Source organism: Acinonyx jubatus, chromosome X (assembly GCF_027475565.1).
Source record: "Acinonyx jubatus isolate Ajub_Pintada_27869175 chromosome X, VMU_Ajub_asm_v1.0, whole genome shotgun sequence".
Lineage (NCBI taxonomy): Eukaryota > Metazoa > Chordata > Mammalia > Carnivora > Felidae > Acinonyx > Acinonyx jubatus.
The window spans coordinates 35976921-35990728 of record NC_069389.1 but is presented as its reverse complement, the minus strand read 5'-3'; the positions used below and the strand labels follow the sequence as shown (position 1 = coordinate 35990728).

At 40.0% G+C, this 13808-nt stretch overlaps 2 protein-coding genes across 15 annotated transcripts in view; one reads left to right on the top strand and one right to left on the bottom strand.

Moving 5' to 3' along the window:
- CASK (calcium/calmodulin dependent serine protein kinase) overlaps positions 1–13808 on the top strand; it is a 354148-nt gene that overhangs the window by 200508 nt on the left and 139832 nt on the right. The gene's annotated exons all lie outside the window — the stretch shown is intronic.
- On the bottom strand, positions 1543–9019 carry GPR34 (G protein-coupled receptor 34). 2 transcript variants are annotated; one of them, XM_053202255.1, is made up of 4 exons: positions 8881–9019; positions 8288–8381; positions 2352–3211; positions 2109–2247 (listed from the first exon to the last, which is right to left on the bottom strand). In XM_053202255.1, the coding sequence occupies exons 3-4, from the start codon at positions 3130–3132 to the stop codon at positions 2168–2170; spliced, it is 861 nt and encodes a 286-aa protein (XP_053058230.1). In that variant the 5' UTR covers positions 3133–3211; positions 8288–8381; positions 8881–9019; the 3' UTR covers positions 2109–2167. The 2 variants fall into 2 exon arrangements, with proteins under 2 accessions (XP_014931303.1, XP_053058230.1); XM_015075817.3 differs by having other exon boundaries at positions 1543–3211; positions 8881–9018.

Genomic DNA, 13808 nt, shown 5'->3' with positions numbered 1-13808 from the left:
CCCTAACAAAATTCTTCATACTCTTTAATACTGATTTCTCAACGAGCGGCCCACCTGAAGTTTGAAGAATTATTCTAACTATAAGAAATTCTCATACTCTGTGACAAACTTATGAATGGATCTTTGAAGTTTGTCATAACAGGCTTTTACATATTTACTCAATAGCATTCTGATTCTATGTGTGACCAAAAAAACTGAACACATGCTGGACAAACTTTTAAGAATGCTTCCTTTAATGACATCTCCTGATTCCAATTGTATGATGCTCTGTGCAGTTATATCCAGATACACCAAACAAGAAAAAAACGAAATACACCCACATTTTCAATTCTGTTAAGCACCCCTTCCCTCCCTCCTTGTCTCATTCATCCACTCATTCATTTATTCAGCAGATACCTCTCAGTGTGGCTTGCAACACACTAATCTCCCAGGAGCCCTTTTGATAAATAAGACCCCTTTCTCTTAGAGCTTAGTCTCCAGTTAGTTTTGAGCATACACGAAAATTTCAGAACTTGCTTCCTTTAATTCTAATCTATAATTTTGTTTTCTTATAAAATATTTCAAACACTCAGCAATATGCCAAAAATAATATGACAGATACCCAAGTACTATCACAGAGGCTTAACAGACATTAACATTTTGCCATGTTGGCTTCAAATCTCTCCAGCTGCAACCATTAACCTTAAGTTGGTGTGTTATGTTGTGTATATTATGCACATTTTGTTGTTACGTATCTATAGATCCATAAATAATGTGGTATTTTATGTGTTTTTGTGTTTTACATAAATGATTTCACATGGTATATACCCTTTTTGCAGTCGGGGTCTTGGGGAGGGTGTTTTTTATTCAACATTGTTTTTTGTTGATTCTCCATGTTGATGCATGCAGGTGTAGTTCCTTGAAGCACTGGGTAATACTCCCTTTTGTGAATAAGCCACAGTGTATTTCTCCATTCCTTTGCTGATGCATACTCAACTTAGGTCGTTTCCAAGCTTTTGATGTTATGAACTAGTAGTTCACTGAGCATGATTATGTATGTTTTTTTGTGAACATGCTTGAGTCGTTCTGTCCAATGTATACCTAGTAGCAGACTTGATGGATCATAAGGTGTGCATATCTTCAATTTTACTCCAGTAAAGTGTGGCCCAAGATGGCAGAGTCATTCATAAATCTGCTTTAAGGAAGGTGGGGGTTTAAGTCCTATTGCTAGGCTATCAAATTCTTAGCTTATCTGTTCTTTGATTTTATTGTACAGTATTTAAATTCTATTTTATCTAAGCAGTGATAGATAATAAATGTTTTTAATTTTTAAGTAGAATTTTATTATGTCATCTATTATGGAGGTTCAGGCATAAATGAATACACTAGCAAATTATACAGGCTTTTTAAATGACAAAGAACATATTTTCTGACATGTTGTTGGTCCTCAAATCATTTATCTTTTTTAAAAAAACTTTATTTATTTTGAGAGAGAGAGAGAGACAGAGTGCACAAGTGGGGAAGGGGGGATTCTCTTCCTCCCCCCTTCCCCACTTGTGCACTCTGTCTCTCTCTCAAAATAAATCGTGACCAGACGTTTAACCGACTGAGCCATCCACGTGTCTCCAAATCATTTACCTTTGAAACACACTCTAATATTAAGTGCTTAATTTTGAGTAACTACTTTAGTGACTTGAGAAAGTATGATATTTTAATTATTCTGTTGTTAAAACTACAAATTTCACTTAACTCTATAATCTATGTTAAGAATGTTAACAACATGTTTTGAAAAGATTTTACATACAGATTTAAAATCTAGTGATGAGTATAAGCTTCTCTTGCCCTTGAAATATTTTACAACTAAGCAAATGAAATATCACAAATATGCAACAAGCTTTGAGCAGATCTGAGCTTTGCAAATGCTAGAGCTTTGTTTCATAGGTTTTAGTTCTTCCAAGTATTAAGATGTTGTATTTTCTCATTCTTTTTAATGTGTTTACTTCAAGTGATTTAAGAAGGAGACTGAATTTTAGCTGCAGCAGATGTATCATGCAGGGAGTACCCTGGTTTAAATTCTGACGTGCTTTCACTTCTGCTCGCTTCCCCTTGAAAGCGTCTAGAAAGAAGCTGGCACATTATTTTGCGGATGTTACTGGACATCAGGAAATACATGACTGGGTCTAAGCAACTATTGAAAGACGAGAAGACCAGCATGATCTCGTTGGTTTTGTGAACGATTTCCTTCCAATAGCAAGGTGGATTGTTTAGCTGTGAAAAAATATAGACAAATCGGAAGGCATGATACGGAACAAAACATATAGTAAAAATGATGAGTACAATAAAGGAATTCCGAGCTGTGGTGGCATATTTACCAGAGTTGGGAAATTTGGACCTCCTTTTAGAAATCCTCAGTAGATTCTTGCCGATCTTAATATATGAAAGGATTATTAGTAAGAAAATTAGCCAGAACATTACCACAAGAATGAGGTTAAAAATTGCTTCTCCCTTGGCATTCGTCCTCTCTCTATAATGGAAGCACATTGTGGAATTATTGGAATCATGGCCTTCTTTCTTAGGGGCTAATATAATCATAGCTAGAAATCCAGCAAGAGCAACTGTCCATACTACACAGCAAACATAAATACTTTGTTTGGTTGTTACTGCCTTCCGTTGTTGTATAGACCGATTGATTTTTATGTAGCGATCCAAACTGATGAATCCAAGCAAAATAATGCTAATGTACATGTTCATATAAAATAGTGTTCCCACAGCCCTGCAAAGGATCATATTGAGTGTCCACTTGTTCTGGTTAATGTGATACATTATGCGGAAAGGCAGGCAGAAGATCAGTAAGAGATCTGCAATGGCTACATTCAGTAGGTAAATCTGAATGGAGTTTCTCTTGCGGTGGATACCCAGAAATACATAGAGGGCGATTATGTTTCCAACCAGTCCCACGATGAAAATAACAGAGAAGGATACTGTTAACACGCTAGAGAGCAGTTTCTCATCCATGACACAGTCAGTATCTGATGTTCCTGACATGGTGTGTGGCGTTGGGATGCTGTGATTAGCTGTAAAGTTAACTCCCTGAGAGGACCAAGGCCAGCTGTAGGCCGAAGTGGTTGGCATTGTTACGACGTGACTTCTCATTGTCTGGTGTAGGGATCAAAAAGTGAAGGTGCTAAATGACGTGTTCCTTGTGTGTAGCTTTGGTATCTTCAGAATTTTCCTACAAGGGAAAGCAGCATTGAGTTATTTGCCATTTTAATAAGTTTCTTTAAGCACAAATAATAAGCAATATATTTTCAGATGGGAGAAACTTTGAGTATCTGCACTATGTATGTAGCAGCAGCATGGTACCACAGCTCAAGCAGTAAGTGTACTAGAGTCTTAGGGAATGTCCTGCTCTAACCTTTCCTATGGCTGTGGTATATGTTCAAGGTTTGTTTTATTTAACTTGCCGTATGGAGTTTGTTATGGGAGTAGAGACAGACGTATGGAGAAATGACAGCTCATATTGTTCAAAGATAAGGGTCCATTTCCCAAAAGGTAGTTACAGCCATGAGTGAGCTGGGCCCACTGCTGACCCCTTCCCAGCTCCCTGCCTTGACTCCTTCCCTTGTGTCTGGTATCCGTTCATTTGGGCAAGGATTGCCACACAGCATATGACATAAACTGTGGCAGTCTTCCATTCCGGGGGGGAATAGAAGAAAGAGTCCTAAATTTCTTCCTTTTCAAGCTAAGACCAAGTTGGGCGTATTAAAATCATTTGCCTGCGAGCTATGCAGACCCAAGAGAGCAGAACACCTGCCCCCTCAGACAGACTCTTGTAACAAGGTAGCCAAACAAAACCAAGCCGGGTGGCAAAGGCTGCCAGTTAGTTGAGACAGACAGTCTCCTGACCCGGAAGCATAGAGTGATAGTACAGATGGGAAGCACGATGTGCATTCCAAGATTCTGAAACAACTAACTGCAGCTTACTATGCCCCAGGTTAGGTCATTTGCAACTGTCGCTCGAACCTTATAAGAGTGTGTGTGAATTCCACTTGTTTGCCGCAGCAGAGAATGTTAGCAGCACCACCTATTCTTGGCTCCTTCCTGGGCATTGAGTGCAATGAAGCCCTCAGTCTGAGAGGCCATCATAAGGAGCTAGAAGACATGAAGAGAGGGTCCCAGGAGGTCTCAGAGTGACTGCCCCATTTCTCTACAGCAGCATCCTAGCAGGTGTAACACAAAGACATTCCGAGCAAGGTTACCAAAATCAGACCTGACTAACTCTGTGACCTTGGTCACACCAATTCATCTTTTCTAAGCTTCAGGTTTCTCATCTGTAGAAATGCATAATGTGTACGAAGAACTTAACCCCGGGCACATAAAAGTACTCAATGAAAATTAGTTTTAAAAAAAACAAAACACCTGGGTGCCTGAGTGTCTCGCTCAGTCAGTTGAATATCCAACTTCGGCTCAGGTCACGAACTGAGTTTGTGAGTTCAAGCCCTGTGTCAGGCTCTGTGCTGACAGCTAGGAGCCTGGAGCCTGCTTCGGATTCTGTATCTTTCTCTCTCTCTCCCTCTCTCTCTCTCAAAAATAAATAAACATTTAAAAAATAAAAAAAAAATTTAAAAACCACCTTTGGGGGATGCCTGAGTGGCTCAGTTGGTTGAACCTCCAACTCTTGATCTCAGCTCAGGTCATGGTCCTAGGGTCATGGGATCAAGCCCTGCATCAGGCTCTGAGCTGAGCATGGAGCCTGCTTAAGATTCTCTCTCCCTGTGCCCCTCTCCCCTGCTCATGCACATGCATTCTCTCTCCCCCACCCCCACCACTCTCCCCCATTCACACACTCACTCTCTCTCTCTAAAATTTATATATATAAAAACACCTTTGGACTAATCTCATTTTAGTAAATATTTCATACATGGCTAAGTACTGCATGGAAACCAAAAGTGAACAAGTCCAAGATCCTGCTCTCAGGAAACATTTTTGTAGGCATGCACATTCAAATTCTGAATGCTATATTGTAAAGTGGAATTGAATGAAAATAACTTCTGGATGTGACATGGTACGCAGAGAAATACATTTGGAAGAACTTAGCCTTTCTTAATATTCCACCTATAATTTGATCAAGAAGAAACCATATAGTCGAGGGTAAAATTCCAGTTTAAAATTTTGCTAAAGAGGGAAAATTGATTCCAGGGAAGAAGAACTGGCTGGTGAAGAGGAAGTTATGTAATCTATCTCTGGTAAGAGCCTGTCTCCACAGTTCAGGTCAGTGGAGGGAGGGAGGCAGGCGGACCCAGTCTAGTCTGTCCTGTGTCTCAACTGCAGGAACCAATTTCAGCAAAGTTTATAGAAACTTACATGCATGTATCTGGTGATCAGAAATTCTAAAAGGAAAGGGCAATCTAGGAAGAATGGAAGCCGATAATGCAATCTAGATTACCAGGAAGAGGAAAAGGGTGCCTAAAGGAGGAATTTGCATTGTATGGTTAGGTGGAAAGCTTGCTGCAGCTTGGGTAGAAACCTCCCATGGCCACTGATGAAAGGGAATTTGATGGCAAGTGACATGACTTTAAGAGCTCAGATAGCCAAAATGCCTATAAAAACTCATCTGTAAATAGTTCTTTTTTTTTTTTTTTTTTCCTTCTTCCATGCCAGATCTTAAACTCCATTAGGATTGGGAACCAAGTCTTTTTTTTTGTTTGTTTGCCTCTGTGTAGCAAGTGCTTAGCACAATAAATATTGCTGAATGAAAGAGGGAATTTAGTAGAAAAGCAGGTGGAGTTCTACATGTGGACAGCAAAATCAGCTGTTCAAGTACAGGAAGAGCTTTGACTGCATTAAGAAAATTGCATTTGACCGAGGTTGCTGGGTTGGTAGTATGATGCGCCTACAGCAAAAACTAAACCCCTTCTTTGGTTGAATTCACAGATATGGAATGTCTTAAGTGGAGATTGTCACCACTAACCTGAAGGTTGTCACTACTAGTCCTGAACTGGAATACATACAGCCATTTCATCCTAACATCACACTTAGAAACTGCCACAGACCACATGGGGAGAAAAGCCCAAATTATGTCATAGGAGCGAGCTGAAGGAAGTAGGCACCTTACCCTGGAGATATAGAAGAGACTGTCAGTGGCTCTCAATCCTGAGCTGCATATTAGAACCCCTTGGAGAGCTTTTTAAAGATACCACTGCCTGGCTCCAGCCCCAGATCTTCTGATTTAATTGATCTGGAATGGGCTCCAGGCAATGGTTTCCTTTAAAAGCTCCTCAGGGGATTCTAATGTGCATCAAGAATTGAACCCTTGAGCTAGATGGCTGACCCATTAACTAATATTTATTTAGCAGTTGCTGTGTACCAGGCAGTGTGTTAAGCACATTTATATTCATGTACATAATCCTTATATTAAACTTGTGAGGTAGGTATTACAAAAGAGACAATGAGAAAGAAATCAAGAGGTTGTGAACTTTACCCATGACCACACAATTCTTTAAATGGCAGTACCCAAGCTGGGACTCAGATCTGCCTACCTTTTAGGGTCCATGATCCCTAAACCTCATTCTTCCTGATCACATATGAACAGCATTTTCTTTTTTAATTCTGAGTTCTGTCAGCAGTATTTAGACATGATTCCTTCAACATTATCCACATTGGCAATTTTTTTAAGATTTTTTTTTTTTAAGTAATCACTACACCCATTGTGGGGCTCAAAGTCACAACCCCAAGATCAAGAGTCATATGTTCCACCGACTGAGCAGCCAGACACCCCTTAAAGATTTTATTTTTTTAAGTAATCGTTATACCCAGGGTGGGGCTTGAACTCACAACCCCAAGATCAAAAGTCACATGTTCTACTGACTGAGCCAGCCAGGTGCCCCTCACATTAGCAATTTTAAGAAGAGGCTATACCTTCTAGCTTTACTTTTTTGGAAAAAGGTATTAATCTTTTCATTTGCCCTGTCCATTAGAGTAAGTAAAGAAGTCCAGAGTTTACAGAATCACAAATCATTCATCAGAATGTTTAGTTTCAAACTTACTTCTAGGCCTGAAAGCCATAATCAGGATGTTTCTAGAAAGCTGTTAGCACAAAAACCTTTCTGGTTTTGCTTTATTTTCAAGCCTAAAGAAAATAAAGTAAGGGGAGCCTGGATGGCTCAGTTGATTGAGGGTCCAGCTCTTGATTTCAACGCAGGTCATGATCTCACAGTTCATGGAATTGAGCCCCACGTCTGGGCTCTGTGATGACAGTGGGGGGGCCTGCTTGGGATTTTCTCTCTTTCTCTCTCTGCCCCTCCCCATGCATGCATGCATGCATGCTCTTGCTGTCTCTCCAAATAAATAAACATTTTTTAAAAAAAGAGAAAATAAATTGGGAGCCTAGGTGGCTCAGATGGTTGAGCGTTTGACTTCGGCTCAGGTTATCATCTCATGGCTTGTGAGTTCGAGCCCAATGTTGGGCTCTGTGCTGACAGCTTGGAGCCTGGAGCCTGCTTCAGATTCTGTGTCTGCCTGTCTGTCTGTCTCTCTCTCTGCCCCTCCCCCGCTCGCGCTCTCTGTCTCTCAAAAATAAATAAACATTAAAAAAAAGAGAGAAAATAAAGCAAAAGCAATGCATTTGTTTAAATAGTAATAGTAGCCATCATTTAGAACCATGTATTAGATGGCTAGTGTCTAGTCATCTATTAACAAATTAACAGATTAGATTCTGTTTTACACTTAATGGCTGATGTTTGCCTCCTTTCAATGTGTCCGTCACTCACTATTCTTAAGGCCATCTGTTGATGTATTAAAAACTACTTATTTGATAAGAATGGCCAGTGAGGACAAGAAACAGACCACTGTGTTCACATAGTGGACTAATTTCCCAGTGGGCATTGAGATTCCTGTGCTATATTGAAGTCACAATGGTTTCCTGATAGTAGATGGTAAAGGTTTTTTAAGTGTTGTTACTTGACAAATCCTGAAGCTTGCCATGCTGTGTTAGTGCTGCATTTGTAGCCGGTACCACCACCCCCTTCCGATAGTCTTCGTCTGGCTCACGTAGGAGCTTCTGTACTGGAGGGCAGCACCCTACGGATTCCGCGGTGGCCTCGAATAAGCAAAAGCTTTTTCTTTTCTTTTTAAGTTTGCATTTATTTAAGTAATCTCTACACCCAACATGGATCTCGAACTCACAAACCTGAGATGAAGAGTTGCATGCTCTTGTGACTGAGCCAGCCAGGCAATCCGAGCAAAAGCTTTTTAAATGCATTCTGGGTACGTTTGTGAAAACATCACATCGCTCTGTTAAAATACATACCTATTTGGCAATAGTAGCAACCTTTCACTGTTTGTAGTTTGACTTGATAGTGACCGGATCCCTCAGGCCATGCTTCAAAAAATTGCACTAATTGCTGCATACAGAATAAAAATCAAAAGCATGTTGCTTAGGAAATAATACAATTAGTAGTACATTCGATTTTGCTATAAATTTAACAGTAAAGTACAACCATTGAAACTAGGGAGTCAGCATAACCATAACGTTAATAAGTGATAGATCACTTCTACCACATTGGAAATAAAATTGGTTGCTTATGAAAATAACTTTCAGTCAACTCAAGTGGCTCTGCAGGTCTTTATGGCAGAATGCAAAAGACAGTGTAAAGCAGTGTGATCGCATCGATAGATGAGCTTCAGTCCCTGCAGTGTCCTCAAGTACTTCAAGTAACTAAGAAGACAGCCTCATTTTAAGTCAAACCAAGGCAGAGGTCTCATTCGAGCACCTTACTCAGGGCTCCAGAAAGCAAAGTGGTCCTAGTCACCACGAAGCCGCTTTCACTTTTAATATTCAGAGAATGAAATTTTAACTGAAATAATGGATCATTTCTATAACTGAAATCAAGGAGTACTCACAGTTCAGGCTCTCTTGCAGTAAAGGAGCAGAGCCCCAAGCTTCCCTAAACACAGAGACTCTTCTTTATGTGTCAGCTGGGTTCTCCATCCGGTGGTGGTTCACTTGGTTGAGGTTGTCTTTTTATATATTTGCATGTGGTAATCAGGCTGTTTCCCCCCCACCACCACCCCTTTTCTTTCTTTTTTCGATATGATACCCCTCTGAGTCCTTGTAGAAATGTTAACAAAGAAAAAAAAAAAAAAAGCCAGCCCACCAGCATGCAGCAACTTCATGTTTAAGGTCAGTCAACATTCCTTTAGAAGATTTTTTTCTATGCATACCTTTCACCTTGGCAGTTGTAGGAAGTTTTCCCTTATCCTCCCCAGATAAAGAAGTTTTATGAATTCTAAGCAGAAATACACATTTTCTGTTTTTCCTAATAAGTGATGCATAATATGCATTGCATTTGCTGTTTCTTTCAGGATTCACTTTAGAAATTAAGCTATTCACAGAAAATGGCGTTCCCGTATTGAATTCTCCTAACATCAGTAACGAATTATTTTATTCTTTTTTTTTTAAGTTTTGAGTTTTTTTTCAACTTTTATTTGACCTGTACATTATTTTAGTGTATTTTCATGCATACCCTGAAGATCTTGGATTTATTTTCTAAAACAGTCTTACAATTTTGGATGAGATGAGATTTGGGATCATATTCTCCCCTTTTTATCACTGTGACAGACTCTCCCAAGTAAATTGACATATCTCCTATCTTCTACAGAAAATAATGAAGGAATTCTGCAGTTTTTGTTTTGGTCCCAATCCAATATTTAATGACTGTCTATCTCTGTAACTGCTGGCCTTGCAGTTTCATGGCATTTCCCTTTTTTTGTTGTCATCTGAAACGAAAGATTAGTTTTTATCCTCCCCATAATTGTCACCGTGCAGCTTTACTTATGCTAAATAACATTTAACTCACTGGGCTTTATCTAACATTCTAATTATATCTGGGTACTTAACACGCTTCTGAACCCGTATTCTCCAGAGCTTTTGCTTTGTTATGACACATGGGACAGAATATTTTTAAATTCTAGAATGAAAATACTTTGTAGCCTTTACTTCCCCCTTAGAACTCCTGAGAAGGAAGAAGATTACTGTGTTGGTCGGGCAGGAATTTCATGTGTGTGCGGTTAAAAAAAAAAGTGTAATATTAAACTTGCTATCTTAACAATTTTTAAACATACAATCCAATACTGTTAAGTATATTTATATTGTTGTGCAGCAGATCTCTGGAACTCTTCATCATGCAAAACTGAAACTCTGTCATCACTAAATACTAATTCCCTTTCCCTGCCCTTGGCAATTACTTTTCTATTTTATATGATTTTCACTAATATAGATCATTCATTTGAGTGAAATGATACTGTATTTCATTCTTTTATGACTGGCTTTTTTCGTTTAGCATAATATTCTCGAGGTTCCCCCATGTCATAGCATGTGACAGGACCGCCTTCTTTCTCAAGCTGAGTAATGTTCCATTGCATGTGTGTATCTCTCGCATTTTCTTTATCCATGCATCTGTCAGTGGACATTTGAGTTGCTTCCACCTCTTGGCTATTGTGAATAAAGCTTCAGTAAGCGTGGCTATGCAAATATATTTTGGCAGAATTTTTTTTATGACTTAAATAGGTGTTTATCTATTAGCATTCTATTTCACTAAATCTAGCATAAATCTTTTTATATTATACTAGCAACCTTTCCACACCTAAGCCTCCCATTTCAAAATACTAACCCTGTTTTCATCTTCAGTGCCCTGGTGGCCCTACTATGACCAGATTTCAGTGCACATACAGTCCCCAACTTACAGTGGTTCAACTTCAGACTTTTCGGCTTTGCAGTGGTGCAAAAACCATGTGTGCTCAGCAGAAACCGCACTTCAAATTTTGATCTTTTCCCAGGCAAGCGATATGTGGCGCCAGCAGTGTTGCCGGCAGTGGCGGTGAGCTGCAGCTCCTGGTTGGCCATACTGTCTCGAGACTCCACAACCGATACGCTTACAACCATTGTATACCCATGCAAGCATTCTCTTTTTCGCTTTGGATATAGTATTCAATAAATTACATGAGATATTTAGCACATTGTTATAAAATATGCTTTGTGATAGATGAGTTTGCCCAACTACAGGCTAACGTAAGCGTTCTGAGCATGTTTAAAGTAGGCTAGGCTAAACTATGGGATTTGGGAGATTAGGTGTATTAAATGCCATTTTCAACTTATGATATATTCTTTTCTTTTAATGTTTATTTTTGAGAGAGAGAGACAGAGACAGACAAAGTGTGAGTGGGGGAGGGGCAGAGAGAGAGGGAGGCACAAAATCTGAAGCAGGATCTGGGCTCCAAGCTGTCATCACAGAGCCCGGCGCGAACCCACAAACCGTGAGATCATGACCTGAGCTGAAGTTGAACGCCCATCCGACCAAGTCAACCCAGGCACCTCTCAACTTAATGATATTTTCAACTTATGATGGGTTTATAAGGACATAACCCCATTGTATATTGAGGAAGATCTGTAATCTTTTTCTAGTTCTTCCTTTACATGAGCTTTTTCCTATTCATTCTGAGCTTTCTACTTTCTGACTCTGTTTCCTCTTCCTCCTTTGTTGGTATCTTAGCCTGTTATTTATATACAGAAAAGCATAAATAAATGGATACATTTGTCTGGTACCATCTATCACTGATTACCACCATCTTCTCTTTATCTAAGTCCCAACCCTGGTTAAGTTCAGCCCACCACCTACTCCAGACCTGAACCTTGCTGGTTAACATGAAGACTACTAGGTACAAACACACAGTCATGTTGATGGGTCTCTCTTCACGTTCATGACCACAAACCTCAAGTGGGCTCCTGTGTTGCCACCAGTCCTGCTGTATTTCCTTAGTGTGGTGGTTCTCAGAACATGGCTTCCAGACCAGTAGCATCAACATCACTCAAGAACTCATTAGAAATGCATGTTCTTGACCTCACCCCAGACCTTATGAATCCATAACTCTGGGCATGGAAGCCAGCAAAGCTGTGTGATTCTGATGCTGACGTTTGACAACTGTTGCCTCAGTCAGTTCATTCTCCTGTTCTTTGAAAGTACTTTTTCATACCTTCCCTCTTCTCAAAGTGCCAACAACCCCCTCTCCTGCCCCAGTCCTGCCCAATGATCACTTTTATTTCAAAGTAAATAGAAAACAGAAGTACAGTACTCAGAGAACTTCCTCATCTTCCTACATGCCCATCTGCTTGCATCTACAGGTGCTCCCGGACCCTGGCTTCTTCACTGGTGCAGAGGCCAACCCCTCTCCCTACTTGCACACTACAAGTCCCTTCTTTCTTCTGGGGTCATTTTTTCCCCTCCACAGTACCTTTCCCATCAGCATACAAATGTCTCTCTCTCAAAGACCAAACAAAAACAAACCTCCCTGAAAATCTGCTACTGCTATGGAGCCAGCTATCGGATATATTGTTATGTGAAAGTTTTGATACTTATATGTATTTTCTTATTTTCAAAAAAGATAGCAATGGAAGGATAAACAAAAAACTAGTGCAGATACTTAGCAAAAGAGGAAGGAGAGATTAAGGGGAAGGAGAAGGTACAAAAGCTAGACCTCTCTGAATGGAACTTGTTTACAGTTTTGATTTTGGAATGATGTACATGTTTTATATAATTACAACACCAAATCAAGTCAAATGTAGTCAAACAACTTGGCCTCATTGTATAACACACTGAAAACATAACCACAAGGAGAATTCTTTTAAGTGACTTTAAAATAGGGATGGGGGGGAGTGCCTGGGTGGCTCAGTAGGTTGAGCATCCAGCTCTTGATTTTGGCTCAGGTCATGATCTCACAGTTTGTGAAATTGATCCCTCCATGAGGCTCTGTGCTGACAGCATGGAGCCTGCTTGCGATTCTCTCTCTCTCTCTCTCTCTCTCTCTCTCTCTCTCTCTCTCTCTCTCTCTCCCCCTCCCTCCCTCCCTCCCTCCCTCCCTCTCCCTCTCTCCCTCTCTCTCTCCCCCCCCTCCCCCCCCGCCCCTCCCCTGCTAGCACTCTTGTGCTCTCTACCTCAAAGTAAATAAATAATTTTTAAATAAAATAGGATGGGGTTTTTCTTTACAAAATTTTAGACTTAGAGAAAAGTTCCAACAGTAATACAAAGAATTCCCATCACCTTTCACTCACATTCCCCATGTTAACATTTTTCTATATTTATTTTGTCTTTCTTAATATTTCACTCTTCTTTGTCCATCTATATAGGTCCTAAAAATAAGAAATTCTCTGAATAGCCACAGTAAAATGATCAAAATCAGGGAATTTATGTTGAAAGGGTATTATTCTGTAATCTACAGACTTGGCCCCAATTTCATCAAGCCGTTCTAATGTCCTTTATGGCAAAAATACAAACAAGATTATATATCGCATTTTGGCTGTTAAATCTCTTCACTCTCCTTTGATCACTTTGATCCCTTTGATCTGAAACAATATTTGAAGAATATAGGCCCGGTACGTTCTAGAATGCCCCTCAGTTTGGGTCAGTCTGGTATTTCCTCATGATTTGACACAGTTAGGATCTTTGGCACAAATACCATACAGCCATGTTGCTGAGTGCTTGTCAGTGAAGGAAGCACAATGCTCTTAATTAGTCCCACTACTAGCAATAGTAACTTTGAAACTTTTTTTTTAAGTTTATTTATTTAGAGAGAGAGAGCACATGCAGGGGAGGAACAGAGAGAGAAGGAGCGAGAGACAGAATGCCAAGCAGGCTCTGAACTTTCAGCACAGAACCCTACGTGGGGCTTGAACCCACGAACCATGAGATCATGACCTGAGCCAGAGTCAAGAGTCAGACACTCAACTGACTGAGCCACCGAGGCACCCGAATAGTAATTTTGATAATAGTATCTTT